We start from the raw sequence: 25,168 nt of genomic DNA on the forward strand, positions 1-25,168 counted from the left end.
ATCGCTGTACAATATAATTCGACACGAATCATACGCGCATGTGTGTGTGAGTGTGTGTATGTACACATATGCATACACAATCTATACCAAAAGTGGAAATAACCCCCCGCATATGCATTTACAAATCCACGTTTCATCCCCCAAGCGCTTAACGTTTTTTTCCGAATGTATAATTCGCGAGGTTCGTTTGAATGGGTGATCGCATTATGGGATTACGTTCACAAAATTGCGATATCCGTTTTCGTTATGCGGGACCGATATGCAAACTGGAAACGAGATACGTTTAGGAATTTTATTCTCTGGGTAAATCGTCGATGGTGAATCGTCTAAATCCGACAATCTAGATAAACGTACACCGCTGTGAGCACGGCGTGCAATAGCGACTCGGTTATTATTGTCGCCAGATACGAATAGTTTCCGTTTTCTTTTACATACTTTAATCTTTGGAAAATTTTATTACCAAGTAACGGAATCGAAATCATATAAAAAGTTTAAACTCTTTTTGAAAACTAATCGTGAAATGTAGTTAAGGAATTATTTCTCATATTAACTACCGAGTTGAATAATCCAAAAGTCGTATATAATTTTAACCACACTTTCATCATTTTCTTTCGACCTCATATATGCGATAATTCATACGACGCGGTAAGAATAAACCAAGGCAGCGACGTCTCACGGTCAATGTCATTCCCTGAGGCAAACTAAAAGTCAATAACACTACGCGCCTACTTACATAGTGTTACGCAACATGTACAGCTATGAATGGGTTTGAACAGCTGAGAGTGATCGATCGTAGAAGTCGATGAGTCGATCCATCAACTGAGGAAGCGCTCGCTCGTCGCAAATCAAGTGAGTACAGGCTACAATTCCTTCATTCGCAGAAGAACACGTTCGACGCGTCAAAGCAGAGGAGAGACTATAAATTTATGAGGTTCGATTGGACCGAAAGAGCGAAAATGTCGTTTGATTTTCGAACTGGTGACTGGCTCTGGTACGTACGACGGGTGAAACACGACAATGCGAAACAATAAAAAAAAAAACGCAAGTTCAAAGCGAGACTATAACGCACACTGCACACTCGAAGCGTAAGCGTAAGCGTTCCCTCGTTTTTTATTAGTGTTTCTTTTTCATATCCGTCTCGCCTCGAGGTTGGCTGGGCGACGCAAAGAGGCGGACAAAGTTGTTGGATGCTATCTGTTCTTTTCTGGTTTTTTTTTTTTTTTATTTATTATTTGATTTGTTTTATCTTCTTTGAAACGCTGATTTTTCGCACAAGGCTTCACACACATCACTTTGGTACGTGCCGCCGCGCGTCTATTATTATTTGTTTTACCGTTAGGCCATATGCAATCCCTCGTTCGTCTCGTAGGTACAGACGTATGGAAACCACAATTCGGAGTACGTACTAATGAGAAATGAAAAAGTCTCGCGATTTCCGAGAATCAAAGGTCCGTTAATTATCCCCATAATCAACTTTCTTTTACCGCACTTATTTTCTCCCCTCAAGCACAACCACAGCTGCTGTCTCACAGTCCTCCTTCATCCCGTTACAGATATCATTTTTTTTTTCTTCATACCCTTGCCCTCAGCAGCTGCAAAGATAACGACAACTCGTTCAAAGATATATTGCCAAATTCCTACCACCACGCGTAAAATTACTGAGAATTGCAACCCGGCTCTACAGTTGCTGAAAAATCAGATGGACTTCGATGCAACTTGTCACTGCAGTGACTTATTGCAATCCTTAAGCCCCTGTGGGTCCTATTTTTCAACATTTCGACCACGATCATCGTTTGTGGGTGTAAACATACATTTCACTTTGCGGATACGGTCGATTTATACATACATCGATCTCTTTGACATGAAATGACGATGTAAGGTGGATCTACCACTTAATAACACACTGAGAACGAAATTCAAAAGTTTTTACGTTTATACAATATTAATTATTGACAATAAAACTTAAGGATTGATCATTTTCTGTCGTCTCTATACTGCTAACCATTGATTGCATAAAACTTAAACAACTTCGATCAACAATTTATTGTATTGAGAAACAAGAGTCTCGAATTCCGTAATTCAAAGAAACTAAAATTCGTGAAAGACGCGATTAAAATTTGTTTTCAAATCTAGTTAATATTTCAATAAATCTAATGCAATTGACGTGTGATTTAAAAAAATTGGACAAAATTAGCACCGGACTGACCTAGTTTGGCGAATGAGGAGATCAACCACGAGGTAAGGCAAAGGTGGCGCCATCTGACGACGAAGGAACGAAAGAAGGGGTGCCAAAAAGAGGGGGTTATTTCACCCCGCGGTAACTCGGGAATCTGCGAGCTTTTTAGCTAGACAGAGAAGAGGGCGAGGGTGCAAAAGAGGGTGGATTCGGGGCGAGAGTGTAGGCGTATGAATGAGAGGTGCATGCCTGTGATCCCGACTCCTCGCGCATGCCTACGCACTCCGGATGCGTCACCGGGTCCCGGGCAATTCCTCGGCACCACGTGGAAGCTCCCACCCCCGTAGCCGAATGTGACTCACAAGATTTATAGCCTCTGTTTCAACAGTGGACGTCCCAATCTGCGGGATTCTGCAACGTGCGCTAAATCGAATTGCTTCGTCCTTGTCTCTCAGCTCGCCGTATTGCGACATATCGTTGGACACACCCACGTTTCAGAAATACGGTCGTGTGCAGAGTGGATATACTTCCAATTAGACGCGTGTTTATGATTCCGAATAAAACATGGTACTTGTTATATGGATGGTCAGGTAACGTTTGTCGCGGAAGTTCAACCCTACGTTTGAAAAATAATAAAATTTACCGGAACCACGGCCGGCGAAGCTTGCGACCAAAGCTTGACATATGCACACACAATTTGAATTATTGGTTTCAGATGTGCTCCGTTTCATTTTTGAAAATATTCACGTTCGCGGATTAATTTTATCATCACGATGAGATTCGAGTGACAAATTAACGCCAGCGATGAGAATTCAATTTCAAAGACTCTGCAATCGATAAGATCAAATTTTTGAAAAATGAGCACATCGGTTGGAAATCGATGATAGAAATTGAAATATAAAATCATTCGGCGTATCTGGAAATTGTGTAAAGTCGTCGGGAATTTAGGAATTCAATGGAATCATTGATGGCAACGATTTGGCATTACAATTTCTAATAACATAATTGATTCTAATGATTTCCAAAATCTGTTACGTCCGGCGTACCGCCTTTTGCATCAATTACTCCTACTTGCTAACCCTCCCACGTTTTTTACATTAACCTTATAGTCTTTATCCTGTCCTCCTATCTCCATCCACGTTTACGCTAATCGCTATCGCCCTTACTCAGCTAATTCCATTCCGCTCATTCTAGACTTTCACACCTTTCTTGCACCCATACGCTTTGTCTCTAAACTCACTCGTATTCTAACTTTCAACAAACACACATCTCACTCTAAAACCAAGTCTTTCTCAAGACACATTTCCAGATCTTACCCTCAATTGCATTCACCAAATAATCTGTACGTTCACTTTAATAAATAAGCAACATTTCGACGAAAATTAATTATTAATCATACCCTATCAACTGCCCTTCAGGTGTAATTACTGAAAGCGGGAAAGAACGCATATCTGCTATAACAAATCTATTGAAATTTTGACAAAAATCGAAACGGTACAGCCTTAGTATTTCTGCGATTTCGGAGCTCAAAAAGCCTATTGCCCTAAAATGTTGATGGAAGTCGATTTTAGCATTTTTCCAAATTAGAAGCTTTTTGCAAAAGAGAACAGATAAGGTTTCCATGTCTTTCCCTTCCATCGGGAGGTTGAAATTTTCTCAGAAAACCCTACTATGCGAGATACAAGGAATTTGGAAACGACCACTAAAATACCGCAATTATACCAACCACTTACAATGGAGATGAAGATTACTTGAATCTTTGAAGTTATACTCTGTATTTTTCCTCCTGAGACCCATTGCAGTCGACTTTTTGATACAGAATTTAGATGAGTTCGTCTCTACAGTTTTTAAAGTGACTGAACTTTTTGGCAAGGAAGGGAAAGGTTCAGAGCCCCAGCTCCATTCGCTCACAACAATTGTTTGTGAAAACTGATATCAGTACGCCTAATGAGCTATTTTTCTCAATAATTTCAGTATTCTCCAATCCATCAGACGAACAAGTATCGTAAAGGCGCAATATTTCTGTTTTGCCCCGGGCATCAAAAAGACTGGTTACAGTGCTGAGCGATGCGGCAGCATTAGTCGCAATTAAATTCGCCAACGACATCATCCGATGTGTACCCGGCTCTGTAATTATCATCCGGTCAATTCAAATGCCGAATTTCGCATCTAGCAACGGATCTATTAATTATGAAATCAGACGTTTCCAATTAACAGCTAGCCTCAACCTCTCGCGGATAACCAATCCAGTTATCCATGTATCATAAACGACATACCTACACCCAGACGTAATTAGAAAACCTGTATAAACTGAGACGATCGAGTACCCGCGCAAAAATGAAGTGGAACCAAAAAAAAGAAAACCGAATAATCGGGAATACTAATAAGCCAATATCGTATCGACGTAAAAGTTGATTGACCTCCGTTTTACCTGTGCTTGTCGCGTCTCGCAGGAACAATTGTGCAACTTTTCCAACTGGTCCTGAATCAGATACGCGGCGGAATACTGCTGACTATCCGGCGAAAGCGGAGAATCCGGTGATCCCAGACCGGAACTCGCGCTGTCGCTAGTCTTGATGGGGTTTCCGGTCCTGCCGGAAGTCGCGGGAAGCTTCGCTGTATCTTGGTTCGGAGAGAGGGGAGAGAGCGGAGATCCGATTCCCGAACTCTCCGAGCTTGAATTGACCAGCCCTCTTCCAAGCAGTGCGAAGTTTTGCGAAGTCGATTTTTTCACTTTCGGCCTGGGAATTCCTGACTTCCTTGATGTGGCGTCTCTGCAATTTTCGGTTGCGTGATTTCTCCCAAGCTTTTTCGAAGTCGACGAGAACTTGAAAGGCCTCTGCGTTAGCCTAAGCCCGAAGCTTTTCCTGCTCAAGGGCAATTCGTGGGTCGCGGATAAAACCGGAGAGGGAATAGGAGGTACAAGGCTCGAGTTCTGAGCCCTCTTTGCGAGATCATCTATACCCTCAGTATCGGGTGTTTCCTCGTCGCCGAGATCTCGCCCCGCATCCTCCTCGTTCCCCGATAAACTTTCAACCTGATCCCCTTTATAGCCGGACGGGTGCAGAGATTGAAGACCCGTTCGAAAACTCGACAGCGAACCGACGCCGCTTCTATTATCCTTAACGGGCCTGTTCTGAATAGCCAATTCTTCTTTATCTCGCGAAAATATATCCTCGGTATTCGGCACCCGACTCGATCCACCGATCGATTTCTCCCCGGGTATAAATCTAGCGATCACTGCCGCCCCCGGGTTCGTGGAAATCCTCGCCGACGGGGAAGCGTCGTTCACGTCCAAGGACTCTAGTAGCTTCAGGCCAAAACCACCGATGCAGTCCTTAACTTGGTAGTATTGCACGCTCTCGATGCAATTCCTTACGTCTGCGTTAAATATAGACTGTCCGGGGCACGTGGGGTGCGACGAGACGCTAAACGACGCCGGGCGTCGCTTTACGGTTCCAGTTTCGTCACTGGGGGAGTCCCAGTCAACGTGGAAAGTTCGTCGTCTGGAGAACATCATTTCCCATCCCCCTCTCCCCCTTCCGCGGCTACTTCCGCGACATAATATCTAAATATATACAATACTTTTCGCTCATTTTTCAACACACTTGCGAATTTATGCCCCGCGGATTTTTTAGGACGTTGCAGTTAATGGAGCCGCGATTTCTGTACGCACAACACGTGGTGTAGAAAAGAAAATTAAAGAAATGAAGAATTCATGCGCACGAGCGTTATTTTTTTTTTTTTTTCTTGTTTTTCCTTTTTAGCGCCACTCCGGTTCTCCGACCCTATTTGACGGCCGAGTCGAACCGGAAGTTCTGCTTGCATCTAGCCATTTTTATACCTTCTGCACCCCGTGCGCTGTGCGTCTATTATGCGACGAGTCTATGCGCCCGGAATCCATACTTCGGGGTAAAACTAATAAAAATCAGACGTACAACCGACAGCTGCTAAAGTCCCTCCGTTATCTAATTGAATGTGCGTACATTTGGGGTATAATTTCCAATTCCTTCACGCGAGTTGTTTCTCTGAAAAAACAGGCACCGGTAACGATAATCATCAAGCATCGATTAATTCCGTGAAACGTGTCTGTAATGCTGCACGTTGACGTTATAAACTTTTCACCGACTTCACCATGGCACCAACGGTATATACGCTTGTCGAATAATCCCGCAGACGACGACGATGATCACTAAACAACGCACACTGCAATCCTTGCGCATTGACCTCGTGTAATTGCGACGTCAGAGATTCGAAGGATTCTCGAATGGATGAAAGGGCGGCTGCTCGTGCAGGTCTCGATGAGCGCAGATACCATAACCGTATTTCGCGGACTCTTGCGTCCAGACAATAGATGCACTTGCCAAGAGTGCCCCCAGCAAACTGACTATGCCTCGAGGCTAAGCACGAGCGGCGGGACCCTCGGCAAGTTACCCTCGACGATCGTCCTGGCGCCTACGGCTCCGGCGAGCTTGCAACACCATTGCCCGAGGTCCTAGCCCCTGCAGCAGAAACCATGCATCCATCCCCTATCATAGCCACGGGGCGAAAAACTAATTATATTGGGCCACAGGGGCAAGCCGTGTGTACGGGGCGGTGGGTGCCCGATGCGCGATGCACCATATTGAAACACGCAACACCCGTGAAAACCACGTCCCATGTGCCCTCGACTCGGCCCGACGTCGAGCGAACCTCATATCTCAAACCGCGCCACCAGAAATGCGTCACTGAATTTCGATGCAACGGGCCTTCGCGCACCCTTTCGCAATTTTATACGCTGGATGAACAAAACGGCCAATGACTCCCAAAGGACTGCGCTTGATAGGAAGCTCAAATTTCTGTTCTCTGTTACACCATCTTTCATGATTATGGGTGCAATGAACGGGGTGACAGTCCAAGCCTGCTTCGCGATATATTTACTGTAACGAATGCCACTGTTTTTATGTTCGATATTCATGTGATTAATCAAGTTTGCAGAGCGGCATCCGATACGGTTGGACCTCTGTTTTTATCTGCCAATTTTCTAGAAAAATTTTTACCACAGTTATTTACTGTAAGGAAATCAAGGAAATTGAGCGAAATACGTTTCAATTGTATAGTAGGAAACTAGATTAGAAAATGGATATATTTATGAGGTATGTAAATGAACGAGTGAAACTTAAGATCTGAAAACGAATAAAAAAAATAAATACCAAATGAAAACAATCCTATCATTTCGTCACGACTGAGTTGTGTGATTGCACAAGGGTGGAGGGAGGATTGCGGGGCATCATCGACAATGAAGATCGATAATGTTCTTACCGAGTATGGTCATTTAGGCGAGAAGTTCGATGTAGTCGTTGATGGGCAGTATTAAGGGTAGGTGGACAGCGATAGAAATGTCTTTGTGATATCGGTTGTTTCCATCTCTTTACACAGCTCGCTGTGTGTCCGTGGTTTCACGTCGTCGAACGAAGGCATACACAGTGGCTCATGAATAGCATTTGGATACAATCTCATCAGATACCATAGGGCGAACGGCCCTCGGCGTAGGAGGGATGATTCGACCCCTACGGCTGGCCGTGCAGGAGGTAACACTGCTACAGTTATGGCATGAGCGTTATATACACACTGAGAAAAGGGTGCGGGGTGCCTTTTTGTTTGAAAATATTTTGACACCAATTGCGGCCGGGACGCAGGGAGGGCGATTCGAGGATCAGATCGGCGGAATAATTTAACCGGATTGATCAAGGCATTCCACGAGGGGAGTTCGATTCTTCTTCCGAGTACCTTTGTTCGAATTTCGACAAAGCGAAAGTATCCGCATCTCAATCTTCGACAGCGATCGATGGGACGCTTTACCACGTCGAGATAATAAGATAAAGGAAAAATATTTTATGATTATGCAGGGGGTGAAACGAACACGCAATCAGGTAACGATCGATTGACAGTTGCGCGTAATATGACACAGAAGAAACCGGCTAGCCTAATATTTGTTCGATAAAACAAAAAGCGAAGCGCTTTTATACACCGCGTTGCTCGATGGGACAATTTATGACGTCGAAACTCACCCCAGAGACTCGGAGCAGCGTTTTCGGCTCTAATACACGGTATAACCGACAAAAACGTGTCCGATGGGCGGACCTTGTACTGTGTAATAAACTACCATTTCTCAATTCTCTGACGAGTTACCTTTTTATTGTACTGGAATTTAGTATAAACGAAATGTGGCATTGGGGAGTTGAAATAACATCAGACACAGCCGTCCGTAATTATAAAAAAGGATCAACTCGATTGTCATCTACATAATGGTGGAGGAGTATCCGATGAACCTACCACGTGTTCGGCTAATGTGCGGTCATGTGTCGAATACCTAGTTTTTTTCTCCACGCAGATAAAAATATACTACGACATTAAATAGCTCCCTGGGGTGGAACAAAGGACAGTTGGGCAATCAGCTTGGAATTCGAGAGAGACATTTCGGGTTATTCAATCCTATAGTTTCATCGAAGCTTGCAGATGTAAACTTTTAACACGCGAATCATTGATAAGTCGAAATAATTGAGCTTCTGAAACTTGGAACTATATAAAGACGGGTATCAGTGCCTTCCTACCCGAAGAACAACCAAGGACCATCAGGGTCAAGTGGGTGAAATAAAAAATTCATGAACATATAGCTTCGCATTTAGAATCTACGATTGATGGGATTGGTGCGAAGAGTAATGATCGAGTCTGTAGACCACCAGCGGGGAAACGGATGTGATCACACTATTGGTTCGTTCTAAAAATACTCGTTTAGATTTCAGATGAGATATTCTACAAAACCTGTGTTTGTATTACACCTATACCTCTCTGTACGGCCGATCTTTATGCGGCATTTCGCTATAACGGCTTTTTTTAATAACGACACTAATTAGATTTACGGCCACGATTACGTTATATGGCGAAAAAAATAATTTTTTTCCCTATTAAAAGAATAAAATAGTTTGTGAAGTAAGAGCTGTATTATTTAATAAAAAATTGGAATAGATCCAATTTCAATTTTTATGTGTTTGTATAAAAATAATTGATTCGTTATTCGGCTTTTCGCTTTACGGCTAACTTGTCCGGAACGTATTGTTACGTAAGAGGGCGAACTAAATAATCAGGAGAATTCAAAAAACTGGGGCGGTTTATTTTAGGACAAAAGTACAAGGAGACGTGTGACGTTTGAAGTCCGGTCCAGGAATCGAGAAAGATACTCGTTGATCCCAAAAGACGTTCGTTGTCAATGTACATCAGATCTTCATTTTGATTAATGAAATAAATACATGCATATTCGAAGGGGGAAACCGTAACAGTATCGAGGCCGTAAAGCGAGGTATGGGTGTATGATAAATGGGTAACGTGAGTATAGCAAATGATAACAGGAAGTAATTTACGTATGTTCCGTATACGTATATAGTATGTATATAGGGTATACGGTGTGAGAGGAGGTGAGAGTATTTCCGCAAGTTTACCAAGCTACGTCAGGAAAGATCCGACGACGACGACAAAAGATAACGTCGTCCTCAATCAGGGAATTTCATTTCCGGACCTGGCTCCAATCGCGACTTTGTGTTTGCCGAGGCGGACCCGCCATCCCGGTGAGAAAGGTGTCCGCGATACAAACACGAACACACCAGCAAAATCCCGTGTGTAAATCCGCGTGAACTATGACTCATTGCCATTTGCGCTGTATACCTCGAGGAATGGCAACTTAGCTTGAGCCGAAAGGAACAAGGGAGTGAAAGATCATCCCTTAGCTGTCTCAGGACGTGAAATAAATACTCCTTAGGGCGTTACGTGGAGCACTTAGCATGGTGCTTCAGTGATATAGGGGCAAGGGCTGCCATTCTGCTATTCTGCGAAGATAAGTGAGCCGGGTGAGAGAAATCGTGAAGAAAAAAGCGGTATTAAAATGTTGAGTGTGCAGACAGCGCAGATCGCGGTAAAAATAGGATTGAAAGTAACGAAAGTTACAAAGGAGCTCGCGATTGGGAAATAAGAAATAAGCTCTGAATCAACGTACACAGAGTTGGATCCACTTTACGTTATTGCCTTATTGGTCACTCGAAAGCCTCGATTGCTTTAAGCCAGACGAGCCATCGATCTGGTCTTTCCTATACCCTCGAAATCTAAAGAAACTCCACAATGGACTGATGCACGACTAGCAAAGTATCCTCGACGATTTAATTCTGTCAAGTCGGAGAGAATCGGGTTGAAAATGACATCCAAACTTCATTTATGAATGACGAATTATGTCATCAGTGATTGTTCAAAGCTTCAGAGTGTCTGAAGTGACACACTCTGCACCGTTTATTTTGAATCGAAAATTGCAACGCCTTATTGTCATTGCTCGCAACTTCCATTACCGTTTCACATCTTTACTGACGTTATATTTTTCGAAGGAAAAAAATGGTCAGTGCTCAAGCAGCTTGACCACACATCGAGGGGGGACGGGAAGAGAAATTTGGTTAAATTTAGTCGAATCAGAATCCGGTTTCGGTCACCCGCAAGCTTTGCCTAACGAATGGATTCGCCACGGAAGCTTACAACTTATAATCCCCACTATCCTGTTACATGTTGCCTGCACTCCCAAACCAAGATTATATTCTCCCCCTCGATCCACCGAAAACGGCTTAGTTCCAATTACGCGTCGTTTAACTTATGTAGGTGTATAAATACTATCCTTGTATGTAAAATCGCGTGTATGTGTATATGTATAAGCCGAAGAGCCACTATCCTTTTCATGTGTGGAGTACGCAAGTATGCCCGAAGTGATATCGATAATACGCCGATTAGAATCGCTTGAATTTTCTCATATGTAATAATCGATTTATGAGCCTGGCGATCTCATTATCCTCATAAAACTATAATCAATTTTTCGTAATTGAATTCTCCACTTTGAATTGGAAACTTTCGGAAATACAAGTCACCACGAGATACTATCTTGTAATAATCAGGAATACGTCGCCCAGTCCGAGTTTACTTTTGTATTAAAAAAGTTAGCAGATACGGTTGTTTACTTAGCGGACGTAATACTCTGGCATTAATTTCATACGCCTTCGCACGTATGTGTGAGGTATACACACAACACATACACAACTGCACGCTCTCGAGAAACTAATAAAACGAGAAAGTCACGGCTGCTGCGGTAATAAAGCGCGGTATTGGGTAAACTTGTGCAAAACAGAAAAAAAAAAAACAACAAGTTGCACTTTTGAACTGGTTGGATAAATTTCTTTTTATTTACGGTACCATAATGTGGTCTAATGAGTTGAAAGTAAAAAACCGTGTCTAGCCAAGAGACGAGAAAAAACTTCAACACCTTTATTTACATCCTCTTCCCAGTCTGAGGTCGATCCTCCGAGAGGGTGAGGATTCGCGTTTTAATATATTCATCGAAAAAGGGGTGCTGATAAATATTTCAATAAGTATCGCGCAACGGTGCGACGTTGGTAGTTAATTGCTAAATCATTCGTAAATTGATGGAACCCACCCCCTATTCCTGTCGGTAAGGCAGCGCCCTGGCACCCTTGTGAAAGCGCTGAACCACCCCGAACGTATTTCCGGCTTTCGTTCAAAGATGGAACCACTGTACAGAAGGTAAAAAGGCAGAGCGCGCTGCCACTGGCGTAGGAACGAACTCGGCGCCTCGGTGACTCGGAGAACCCAGCAGCGCAAAGGGTGACTATGGATTTGCCATTAATTCGAATCCCGCCGCTGCAATTCTATTGTCCCGGCTTTACGGTGGGAACTTCAACTACTGGACAACCACCTCGGCTACCTGCATAGATGCAACCTTAGCTCGAAAGCGAGTTGGAATTGTGTTGTACATTTTTAAACATCAAATGGGAATTGTTTGAAATGAATTTCAGAACTACCTTAGAATATGCAATCTTCCGTGCGACGGATTATGACAAAAAAAAAAAAAAACAACGCAGAAGGCGGTAAATACTGGAGAATTTGAAAATCACATTAAACTCTACATCAAGAAAATGTTCGATTAACCGAAACAAATTGATCGATTCCAATTTTACGATATTTCGCATTTACAACCGTCGATATTCTCAGTTCTAGTAAATTCACACAGAATCGCTGATATCTTACGACCTATTGATTATTCACTTTCAGATCCATCAATTGATCAGTCGTAAAACTGAATCACTGTGAATTTAATAATCTAAATCACGAAATTAAATTTGACTACCACGTCTATGATCAGAACAGGAACTATAAATATCTTAGAATTTCTGATTCTGATAATTTAATCACGGATCTGACTTTATATACGAACACACTCGGAGTGAGTAATACCTAATAATTTGAAAAATCTGTATCCAAAATCTAAGTAATCAGAATGAAAATCTACGCGTGCCATGCAGGCATAGAAACGATAAAGTGGGGTAAGCTAATAAAGCGGTAGCTATGTGCTGTGACCAATTTACGGGGCTGCAAGTCACCGTGACGTAATAGAACACGCGTGTTGTTCCATATACGTGTCTACCCTCTGTTTACGGAAGCGGTTGTGGCTCGTGAAAAGCACGTGGTGCCCAGTTCGTTAAGTTAACGAAACTGGGATACACTAACCCACATTTTGTATCCCCCATGGCGGATGCGTAAATCGAAACAGGGAGTAAATAAATTATAATTCTAACTGTTTAATCATGGTAATGAGTTAATTTATCTATAAATATCGTACACGAAATTTATTCATTCGCGTCATTTATATGCGCGATGTTAACATATATATCACGTGAAATGAACCCCGTATTAAAGTGAGGCAGACTTTTATACAAGGCAATTTTATACTCTGTCTGGAAAGATAAGGGCAGGAAAAGATGCTGCAGAAGTAGCGCAGGTACAAGAAAATCTCCAGATTTCTGTGCTGATTTCATGGTAAATTCGTCGCCGCGAATGACGCACCCTGCATAATACAGGGGGTGAGTACTCCCACGTGGCCCCACAGAGCTTGCGCGGCGTCGCGACGCTCAAGTTTTGTCCAATAAACGCACTGTCGCGCGCTTCGCGTACTCTAATATCTGCGTGCCTTTGGAAAACACTGGCGAAACGTTGGAAAAGCAAAAATTATAAAAATACACAAGGGGCGCCGATCTTTGATATATTGTAAAACTTGTAACCGTTTTTTGATTATTTCATACCGAGAAAATAAGGCAAACTATTTTTTTGTTCGTTGCTTTTTCAATTGTTTGATTAAACGCTATTAAAACTTGAAGTGATTAAATTAAACTGACTTTCCAGTACAATATAAAACTTAAACAGCTCAAAAGTTTCTTGCATAGAAATTTTCAAATTTCAACGCTCTTCGAAATTGAACCTTTCACGGTGGTATACAGTAATTGAGATTCATTTTTACATAAAATACATGTATTATACTTAGACTTTACGCTATATCGGGGGAAACAAGGTTTAATTGACAAAGGTGCTTTTCCGAATACATTCTAGGTTCCCAATTATTTTTTCTCCCTATTCCTCACAGTAGCGTGATTATAATGCTTTCTGCAGAAAAATACGATATCGCATATCACGTGCGATACACACTTTGCCACAGGTGTACTTTTCGACGTATACCGGATAAAAAGGGATGAGACGACGTGACGTCGGCAAAAAGGAGTTCCTCCTTTGTGAAAAATAAACGGCCTGCACGCTCGGTTCGCGACATCACACGAGTTAATTTTTCTAATTATAACGTATAATAACGCGTGTACAGCGAACGTCTCTTCCACGTATTTTACTTGTTTTATTGTCGAGGTCTTTCTCTTCTCTTATTATACACCCGAGTTATTTCTGCAGCAGGAGTAAAAAGCACAGTCCCGAAGTCGAGCTTTCACGACGATAAGAACAAACATTGCGCGCGACGAATATACAAGAGTAAAAAACGCTCCGAGCACCTGAGTTCCAGGAAAGAGATGGAAAAGTTATCGCGTTGCAGTATTGCCAGGGCAACGGCGGTGGAAGGGCGAGTTCTCTAGGCCTGATCAAGACCCTTATTTATTACTAGTCAGATAAAGGTGCCTCAGCTTGCCTAAGAATAGGTAGGTATATATATATATATATATATATGTATCGGGGTAGGCGGGCGACAAGGCTCTAAATTTTAAGGGATTGTCTCGAACGTCGAGAGGCTTTTACCAATTTCAACGCAAATGCCAACGACCCGAGAACCGCTGATTAACAATCGGGCACTTTTAATTACCCGCGAAAAAGGGGATGGGAATTCAAACATTCCGTTAATCCCGCGATTTTATTACAGCAACAAATAACAATAACTGAATAACGCGTGCTGGTGGAACGTGTATCGCAATCTGCGCCCCCTATCGCTATGGGATTACATCATGAATATACCTGTATCTACGTGTCGCGATTGCAAGGTACAGCCTATAAATACGAGAGTTTTTGTTTCCGGTGATGGGTCTCCCTGAAGAGGCTCACCGCTGCGACTTCCAGAGACACTTTCTTCTTTCTTAACGTTATTGCCGACTGTCACGCGCACCTTGTCCCGCCCTTTCCAACCCCCTGCAGTTCCTCGCGCACATACACCGGCTTCGTGAATAAAATGCGAGTCCTCTCGACGAAATAGAGGGTAAGAAAATTCTGTTATAATATGCTTTTGGTGAACGCGAGCTTTGAGAATTTTTCATGTTTATCCGAGGCTGCGGAAACGATAAATCAATCAATCAAAACGTGAGATAAAATATACGCAGTGAAGCAAGAACGACGAAATTTACCCCGACGGAAATCGTAACAAGGTTTTCATTCGCCGCGAACAGTTTGTCGAAATGATTCTTCAAGTACCCATGAAAAATTCCTGAACTTTTCTTATACAGTTCAAAAACAAAACAAAGACAATTCTTGAACCGTACACTTGAACGATTGTCCGCCCCTTGCAGATTGAACGGTTCGATTCGAGGATAGCCAAGGGATGTCTGCAAGGGTGTAACTTTAAACCCCTTTGTAACACGCAGACAAGTTTTTGCCGATGCGAGAATTTGCCCACATCTGTATACCTATCCGTGCGGCGTGCAGGTTGAATTATACATGTTTCACCAAACACCGCGGTGATTAGATATATGACGGTGCGCCGGTATCGCGGCTGTATACCTATACGTATACCGAGTATACCTATATATTGCCCGTGGGCGTCGCGACGCGGACGGTGGCGTAACGACGTCGTTGTACGTTCGTCGCCACAGCATTCGTCACGTGGGCGGCCTCCGCGCACGTGGGTAAACGACCGGGTCTGAAAATTTATACGTACTTCTCGAATTATGGGGGCAGGAATACGCCGAGTTTGGCATCGGCTGTGCGCAATTACAATTAGCCAAATTGTTTGAGCAGGCTGCGACGGCGCCTCGTCGGTTTCGCTTTTGACGCTTGAAAAGTAAAAGTCTGCGATATTCGATCGGGGTTGAAAAATAAACTCCACGATATGCGGCAAATAACGCATTAAAATTCGCAGTCTCATTTGTTGACAACAAACTGCTTCTTTAAAATTTTGCGCATCGACATTACAGTCGTGAAAAGTTTCGTTCGGTAAAAGTGATTCTCCGCAGCAAAATGGCTGTATTAAACCGCGTTTCCCAAACACAGATGCTATTGGATTTCGTGGGATTTCGTGGGGTTTGACACCGCTGCACCCTCGGTAGTAATTCAGAGGTTGATTGGCAGCCCTAATTATTCAGTTGTCAAACATCAGTGTGGAGATCCCTTCCAAATCTTCTTCATCCCTTGCTCCCTCTTCCATCTTATGCGTAACAAAACAAATATGCGTTTGTTGATATGAAAACATTTAGCGACTGGCATCTATTATAGTAATATAAGGTATTTGATCATAAATGATTCAATTGGTTCAGCCGAGTATAACTAACGGGATGAAGAAGAGTTGCGTTTCTCTACCATCAAGATAACGAACGCGTCAAAAAAATATACGATCGAATTTGGCTAGATCAGTTTCAACCAGAATTCCCGCTGTATCTGTAATACGAAAGAACTAACTTGCCTCTCCATGCTCGGCCAAACACGGTTTTCGGTTGAAAATTAGGTGAGACGCACAGACAATTTGTCCATCCAAAGCGATAGCTTTGCGAGCTGTACCTACGTGTCTATCCATCCCCATTACAGCGTATGCAGAGTGCTCTCTAAATTAGCCGAGTCAGAACTGCTGCAGCGGGTGCCCATGCGAATAATGGACCTCGGATTTTACGGAGTGTGAGGAATGGGGGACGCGCGGACTTCGATATTTCGCAACGGCTTAAATTTATCGCAAGCCCAGTAAAAATATCACGGTAGTTAAATCTAATGTAATTACAAATATATAAATATAATAGAATAGAAAAAATCTTTTCAATTGTGCACTGTAATTGATCGTTTCTGATTACCGATTTACTTTGATCAGTCTTATACTCGTGTATGGAGTGATATGCGTTGGTCTGACTAACGAAGGAATGGATAATAATTTTGTGAATTTTCATCGCGTGCTAAAACTGGCGGAGTTTTAAAGGAGGGGGAGGGGTGGTGGGGAGGAAGAGAAAGCGGCTGACAAAATATCCCCGTTGAACGTTGGCGGGCGCCGGTGTACGTACTATATTCTAATTAAATGTACCTCGTAGGGTCCGCAGTAGCAGCAAACATCACGTTGGCTGCTCATGGAGCAACACCCTGCAGCATCGACCTCCGCCATTTGGCGCCGCGTTGCAGGCGATAAACGCCGAGTTGTACAGGGGAGAAGGTCTGCGCAACGGAGAGCTGAATTTCAGGGTTTGTAGGTGCACAGACGTACACGCGATACAGGACGTGCATTATACACGCGAGATGAAGTTTCCCGGGCGCGAGGCGAGAGCGGAAAGAAAGCTGAATAAAAAAAGAAGCGAGAAGGAGACCCTCGGTGATATTGTCGTTCGTTATGAATTCCATTAAGGGTGAAGGACACTCGGCGGCGCGAGGACACTCGACTAGGTATTCGCAGGATGGGGCTGCTGGTGAAGACGACCCTCCGACGACTCGAGCTAACCTAAGCTTTGATCAAACGTCTTTCGCAAAGACGAATCGGCCTGTCCGGTCGAATGTCGGTGGCGATAAACCATCCGCCCTGTATTATATAAGCTTGAATGCAGCCTGCGGGGATAGAGGTTAATTTTATTCTGATATAAAAAATGTTTCCCTGCAGCCTCGACTCTCTGTTATGTGGATATAGGGGGAGATTAAAGAATATCGTTTGCAGAGGTTTAACGATGCGGTAAACCGAGTCGTTTGACGCACGCTTCGCTGCGTGTCGGAGTGTCGTCAAGGCGGCACCGAATCCAGCAAACCTGAATCGTTCGGTATGGAAATTAGCGGGAAAAGAAACGCCCGGAGAAATCCAAACCGCCATTCTCGGCTATTAACATCGCATTCCTCAGTTAGGAAACTGAGGCATACCTGTTGGCACGTACGTGAGACCAGAGATACGCGCAGTCTAGGCCGGAACAGGGGGTAGAAATTCATAGAAGCACCGCGCATATCGCGAAACTGTGAATCGACTTTCAACTCTTTGCGCAAACAACGTTGTCAGGTACGTTCATTGAAATGAAATCAACCCAATAACTGCATTCGCGGAATACACGTCTTCACGCGGCCACATTAGATTTACCCGTGTAACTTAAAATTGGCTTCTTTTCAACCGTAGTTCGAATTTCTATCTAAATCCACGAACGATTGTTATGAACCTTTTTCAAAACACAATTTCTATCTTGACCGAATTTTCTTACGAATAGAAGTAACGATTGGTTTAATTTAAGAAATACCAGCGCACCTCGTAAAGGGCAAATAAATGCCCTGAAGAATTGCGAACTTTTACCACGGTAATTTGAACAGTTTCAAACTCCTCGCGTAATTGAATAATACGTATTATTATTCGATAATAGTATATCGTGCAATTATCGTTCCAAGCTTTTTACCTAGTCTGTACAAGCTGCGCCATCGATAATTAATCACAAGCAATTATTCACTCTCCGCAATCTTGAGAGGGAGCTTCATCCCCGAACGGTGCAAGAAGCTATTAGTCGTTTTCGAATACCTACATCTGGCTAGAAGCAAAAACAAACGGGCGGGTATCGATATACGTTAAATTAGGAAATTTTTTTTATCATGCTTACATTTTTGGAAATTTTTTCATCACTTACACCAATACATTTGTCTATAAGGGCTGAAGTATTTCAACTGAAAAACAATTTGTAAGAGATATGAAATTGTGAAGGATGGCTTTAAGGGACACTCAATTATTTTTTATCGGTTGAAATGAGAAATTGTTTGAAACAACAGAACACGCGATAATTCCTTACAGATCTGAAAACAAGTTTATAAAATGTTTAATAAAAATTTTATTTTACCCGATGCTGTGAGAGAGCAAAACGTCAAGAGAAGGAAAAATTTTTTAACAACAGATTTCACAGTTTCTCGAACAAAGGACTTATTATTCTTCTTTGAGTTCCGACGTTACACGTGGTGCAGAGAGTCAGTCTGCAAGAAGGTTCAACGAACGAAAAGTGACGCTGCTGTGTCCTGACCCTTCTCTGGCATTCCGGGCTCTCAGGCGAGTCTCGGAGAGATTCAGAATTGTGAAAATTTTCTCCGTCGGGACTCGCAAGTCTGACCCTCGCCACCCACCCCTCCGAGAGGGTGCAGGAAAGGCGAGAGACCTCGATTATAGCGAGAGCCACGACCACCTGACGATCCTTCGGCATGACTCGCGCGTAAAGCGGACCCGTTACTTTCAGCCAATTAAGAAACTTGTCCGTCTCCCCTTGCGCTTTGCTGCTAATTCCCGAAGTGCACAACGTCAATCTTGAGCGGATTCGTTCTCGCGAGTTTAGGAGAAAACGAAGAAGAAGAAAAAGAATGTAGCAGGAAAAATTCAACTCGAATCACTGTTAAATTTCTGTGACTTGTGGAAATTCAAAATCTTGCACGACAAAACTTTCGCTTTTGGAAATAACTCGAGCATATTTTGACCGATCTTTCTCAAAATTCAATCGGTGCTGTAAGTAAAAAATTTTGACTAACCGAAATCGTGAAAACTTGTTCACTTTTTTTCTCGTTATATAATACAAGCTTCGAAACCAGCATCGACAAATGATCGGAGAGGATCCTCTTTTATAGACCTCATCAAGCCTGTCGTACAGCGAAAAGTCAAGTTTCGATATTACCAACGGCGAATGCAGCAACTTTGTTTCTCACAAGATTAAAGCATATCAGGGAATTTGAAAACCCAGTAAAGTTCGGGCCGCGATTTTGAGCTTTTCGAATCGGAGCGTCTTCGAGGGACCAGCTTTGGTAGGCAATATAAGAGTTGAGAATCGATAGCTGAGTTTGTACAACTTTACCAGCGAGGGGCTGCAGGGAGACTCCAGAATCCGAGGGTTTGGGGATATTTATGTGACAGCAGCTGTAGCGAGTGGTGCGCGGCGTCGACGTCCCTGCGGGTTGGTCGGGCCCAACACGGCTCTGACTACTGCGCGACGCCTCCCTGCAAGCTCGCCGTCTAATGTACCCAACTACCCGGCCATCCGGCCACTCGAGCTGCCGCAATGAACCTCCGGGAAGCTCCAGGAACCGAATTAAATTCACCTATCCGCCGAATTCACGCCGTGCGGAACCGATTGGATTAGCCCACTTGGCGCGTGTCTGACTAACACCGTGCGTGCACTACTGCCGCGGTAAACGACTCGGCGCTCCTCCGAACAACTTACATCGCACGAGTCAACGCGCTTGTCAATATACTAGACTTGCTATTTCACGGGCTGCATTAGTGACATGATATCCGAAAACGTATGCGGAATACTGTACTTTTCCCGCGATTATATCGTTTCAGAATTGGTAAACGCGAACAATTTTCAGCTACACGGTTACATCCACTTGGTGTAAATTACAGTCTATAAGGGATGATAACAATTTATTGTGTAAAATGATAACGAGGAACGATTTGACAGAAATTCATAAACTTTAACATACCTACAATTAACGTACTCTTGACAGGTATATTAAGGCCTTGAAAGATTCAACGATCTGTGGGTTTCCTTCATTTGTTAATGTAACGCACAAAATCATATTTAAGGCATGAATTGGACAACATTTCATTAATAAATTAAACTCATTAAAGAAAATAAAAATTTTGTAGACAATTTTCAATTGAACTTTACCGGGAGAATCTTTGGAAACGATTTATCACTTCTTTCTTCAAATATCTTTCCGATATGTACCAAGAATTATTCGACCATCAGATTTTCCCTTGCAATGGCTTATCCAGGAGATCTTGATTATCCGAGTATAACACTCTGCACGCGGTATAGACAACTCATCCCCTAATTCGTACATTTGTATCTAAACTTTGCCGCGCAGCTCACCGAACTGTGTCGAATAATTATTAACCCTTTCGGCCACGAGGGCAAAATATTAAGCTGCGTCAGTCAAATGACGTGCCGAGGACTGAGTAATATTTGGATGGCGAATGGAGGGACGCCAGATGGTGTGACGATTTGATCGACGGAATATGCACCGTCGTTTTTATGCGAACATGAACTGGACGAACAAATAAAAAAATTGTGATCGAGGACGAGACGGATAATCTATTGTCATATGTATTATGAAGACTTTTTTTGCGTGACAAGAGCATGAATTGAACCTGATTCCAGATTGAATAACTATTGAAGAAATTTATCAGGTTATCAGCGGTAATTCAAGTTTTTAGTAATTACTCTGATTTCTTTTAACCGTTTTCTTGTAATCCTGAATCGACCGAATTTGTATAATGAAACACTGTTATGCAGAGGAATTTTCGGAGTAATTCATTCTAGATGAATTTCACCGTGAACAATAGTTACACCTTGAGAATAAAAGCCGGATATTTTATTCGTACCAAAAATGAGCACAAACGGATATTACATTCATTTTGATAGTTCTCCGAAGCATAGAATTCCCTTAACAGGACTCGTTTAAAGTTTCTCTTTCTACGTTCCTTCTCTCTTGCCATATATTTACTTTCATTTTTTTCGCCACATATTCATCGAATGCCATTGAAGGAAAATCGCAGCTTGACCAAAAAGATTGTCAACATACAAGAAACGTGGGTTGGTTGTCTGACCACCAACGGACAAGTTTGCAGAACCAGGATGCAGCGCAGCATCACATCAGGGATCATCCAAGGGGCAGGTCGTCGTTCGCGGAAAAAGGATATCAGGGATGAGCCGGGCATAGATGCACCCCCCACGCGTTGAATAATTCAATCTTGTTCAACTTTTGTTCCGAGCCGCATAGCATGGTCCGTCGTTTCGGATTTCGAGTGATATTTAGGTCGAGAGAGATCAAGTTTACTCCAACGCTTTTCGGAGACGACAAATATCGGCTACCCCAGCGTTTCACCCCAGAAAGAAGGAGAAGGAACGGCCGAAAAATACGGGGAAAAAACGGTTAAAGTAAGAAAAAGAAGAGGGAAACATTTGAAGCCGAGAAAAGCGCGCTTAAAGTGGCTGCTGGGGACGTTTCACATTCGAATCTCGCTGTTCCGGGAACTGCAGAGAATTCCGCGTATAGCCGAAAAGCGTTGATTAAGAATTCTAACATTTGATATCGATAGGCTATCGGCTCTGGAAATTGGCCCGGCATTTCGGCGTCTCTCCCTCCGCCGTTTGAGAACGGTCCGGAACGACGGGAAATGGAATGGCTGGGGAGGGTCGGGACGACGTCGCAACGGCATATTGTACCCGGACCGTCTCCGTCTCCCCCATTCTCATTTTCACGCGCTCCACGAGGCGTCGCGACGCAGCGAGGCGTCGGTCGAAGCCGAGATAAGGCACTTTTTCGCACCAACGAATTTTCCAGCTGCCTGCCTGCCCGAGGACTCGAACTGCGATAAGGTTTAATCGAAGATTAATATTACCGGTAATTTACAGCCGGGTGGTGGAAAGAGTCAGCCGGGTGAAATCCGTCACGAACCGAAAACGATTATCGGAGAAAGTCGGTGAGGACCTCCGCTGAAATCGAGGAACGTCATCCTGCACAGCGTAAACGGCTTGGATACATGGCGGCTGTGCTCTCGTCAGCGAAACTCGAGATGACGAGTCTAGAGATAAACCAGCCTACGTGATATCCGCGTGTAAAGACAGCTGCCACCACCAACCGGCCTTCGCGATACCTTGTACAAGGTTTTACCCTCCGCTCTCCGAGGTACATCTACGTGATACTAGTCAAATAAATGCATTGGAATCAGACGTTGCTGGAACCTGAGTTTGATTATAATTCATATCTCATCGTAGGATTGGATTTACAACGACCTTCAGCCATGTGAGATAATGTGTTGCAATTGTGGTACAGATTTCATTAGATTTCAAAGAAATTTCAAATAACTTATTTATTCTCATGGAATAAGTAGAAAGTATGTCTAAATCTGCGTTAGTGTTTCAAATTTCTATCAAAAGTGGCACGTTTAATACCTGGAATAAAGTTGATTTCGTTGCTTTAACGAGTACCAAAGAATCATACGTGACGTTGAATAATTAGTTGAATATCGTTTCTGTCATTTTTCGCAAGTCTTCGTGGTTCTTTGGCACGGCAGTACTTTCACGTATAATGCGTTCCTGCGAGATCCAACTGTAATATACACACCTACATATTTACTCAACAAGCTTTTCGTCACGTCGAGTTGTGTTCCCGTCGGTGTTAATTTTTTAGAACACCCCGTACCGCCCCTTACGTGTTCCTACGTGGCTCGGTGTGCCGAATTCATTCTCTCGAAATCGAGTTGAGCGCGTCTCCGTACCTGGTACAATGCATAGCGAGTATCCAAGTATACGTCTACACAATGAGCACATGTCTACCCCATCGAAAGTGTGGTGTCATATTTGCGAAGGGTGCGGAGTACGGGACAATGATACGAAGCTAGGTAGATAAATATATGTAGTCGCACACAGTCAACCGGGAGAAGAAAATCGACTCGAGTGTTATATTCGGTGTTTTGTTATACCGGAGAACCCGATCCCGACGCGAATCGAGAGGGTGGCGCGACGTACCTCCGGGCATCCGGAAGAGAAGATGAGAAACGTTTAGATAATGTCTGAAATAATAGGGAAATTTGCCAGGGCAGGCATTGTGCCCGTAAGCTGGCGTAAGCCAATTTAACATTTAGTTTCCGAGTTTCCCCTGTTTCACGGAAGAACCCGGCGGCAGCAGTCTCCTGTTGTACCCTTAATTATCCGACTCGGGGATGGCTCGCGCGGGGTGGCAAACCGGGGAATCTCGAGGGATGGAGGCGGGGGCGCGTATCATCTCATCCTCATGGCCGGGGCGTGGTCCTCCGCACCCTCTTCCGCTCTCCTCTGCTCTGCTTCGTCTCCCCTCCTCGCCCCACCCCCCACAAAAATCTCTCACCTCTCTGCAGCCGCCCCCGCGAGCTAAACCCGCATTTTCGAGCCACGGGCCGCGTTAACCCGCAACCGCAACTGTTTTCGGTTAACGCGAGGAATATATTCAGGGCGCACGACCCGACGCTTCGCTAAAACTTTTCCCCGCGGCGTGAGCTGCCTTTTTCTTATACAAAAGTCCACAACTTGCGACTTCAGCATCGTCACCGTCGACGTCGAGGTGCTACAGGATTTGCAGATAATTTTCATGTAACTTGAAATACGTCAAGCTTGAAAACCAAGAATTTTCATACCCTGCAATTTATAGCTCGTATATAATCAGTCGGTCGATCTTTTTCAAGACCGATCATTTTTTCTCCGTTGTCAATAAATAATCTTCAAAATACTTTAAAGATGTTGCTTCGTTATTTGTATAATGTTTTACCGTATCGTCAAATCTTTTATAATCATGACGAATGAAAATTTACATAGTGTTTCGTAAAAAATCTGTAACAAATTCAAGGACATTCCCAGGAAATTTTCAAGAAATTTTCAGGTTGTTCAAGGATATTTATATATAATATTTCCAGGATACGAGATAAATTCAAGGATAGTTTCCAGGACTTTTGGAGGACGAGAAAAATTCAAGGACATTTCCAGGACCACTGGACACCATGCTTACTTTTCACAGTAAAAATTTGCTCATTCCTTCGTATCGAAATGAAAATTGAAGTGGCGTTGAATTTATACTCCAATATTGATTTCGCGTGTACCACGTGTAAAAGTATACATAGCGATTTAAGCATTGTGTACATGCAATAATGGTGTTGAAATTGTTAGTGAATACGTTGAGAAACGGATAATCCTGTAAACCTAAAAATTCTCACGTTCATGATACACGTTTAATGGAATTGGTGATAAAAACAATAAGGGTGTTCCGGTTCTTTCAATACCATACAACTAATGGAGGTCCAAGGAATAAGCTGTGGTAGAATTTGGTTAAACCATACGATCTACGGCGTGTGAGTCTTACCTTGACGGTCTCCTGCGGGGAGCACCTCGCACGTTGACTCGCCGTCTGGACCTGCAGGTTCATCGCTAGGACATCACTGCAGTGAACTTGGAATATCCCTAGAAAAATTAGAAGCGAAAAATCCTGGTTAGACATAACAATAAATCGGTACAGGACGTGATATGTTGGGACATTATCGAGGGATGTAACGCCCGGATTTTGCACACCTATATACAGTATAAGTCGAGCCGACGACCCGGCTAAGTCGTCGAGCTCTGCTCTACGAGGTCCTTCGGCTATGCGTACAGGGGAACGCGAGGAAGACAAATAAGTAAATAACGTCCCAGCAGTTGACTTCCGGTTCCGTCCCAACCCTCGAACAGGCGGCATTGCATGCCTGGATATGGTGACTTGCAATTTACAGCCTCCGACCGACGACCCTCTACGTCGCGGTCGTTCGCCCGGGAAGGTCATCCTCATCACGACCCCTGAGGGGTGAAACGCGTGTACGAGGAGCCGATGGGGCTGCTGTGATCTTCTGGTCATCTCAAGGTCGCGTAAACCGAACACGGCAGTGAATCCGAACCG

General features: G+C 43.5%; 1 protein-coding gene across 1 annotated transcript in view; it reads right to left on the reverse strand.

Moving 5' to 3' along the window:
• Positions 1–25,168, reverse strand: part of LOC124300594 (protein sickie) — a 173,584-nt gene that overhangs the window by 137,419 nt on the left and 10,997 nt on the right. Inside the window, exon 2 of the mRNA XM_046754863.1 lies at positions 24,602–24,699. Coding sequence (XP_046610819.1) covers positions 24,602–24,664 — 63 coding nt within the window. The 5' untranslated portion in view covers positions 24,665–24,699. The remainder of the gene's footprint in view (positions 1–24,601; positions 24,700–25,168) is intronic.

This window comes from Neodiprion virginianus, chromosome 3, assembly GCF_021901495.1.
Source record: "Neodiprion virginianus isolate iyNeoVirg1 chromosome 3, iyNeoVirg1.1, whole genome shotgun sequence".
Taxonomy (NCBI): domain Eukaryota; kingdom Metazoa; phylum Arthropoda; class Insecta; order Hymenoptera; family Diprionidae; genus Neodiprion; species Neodiprion virginianus.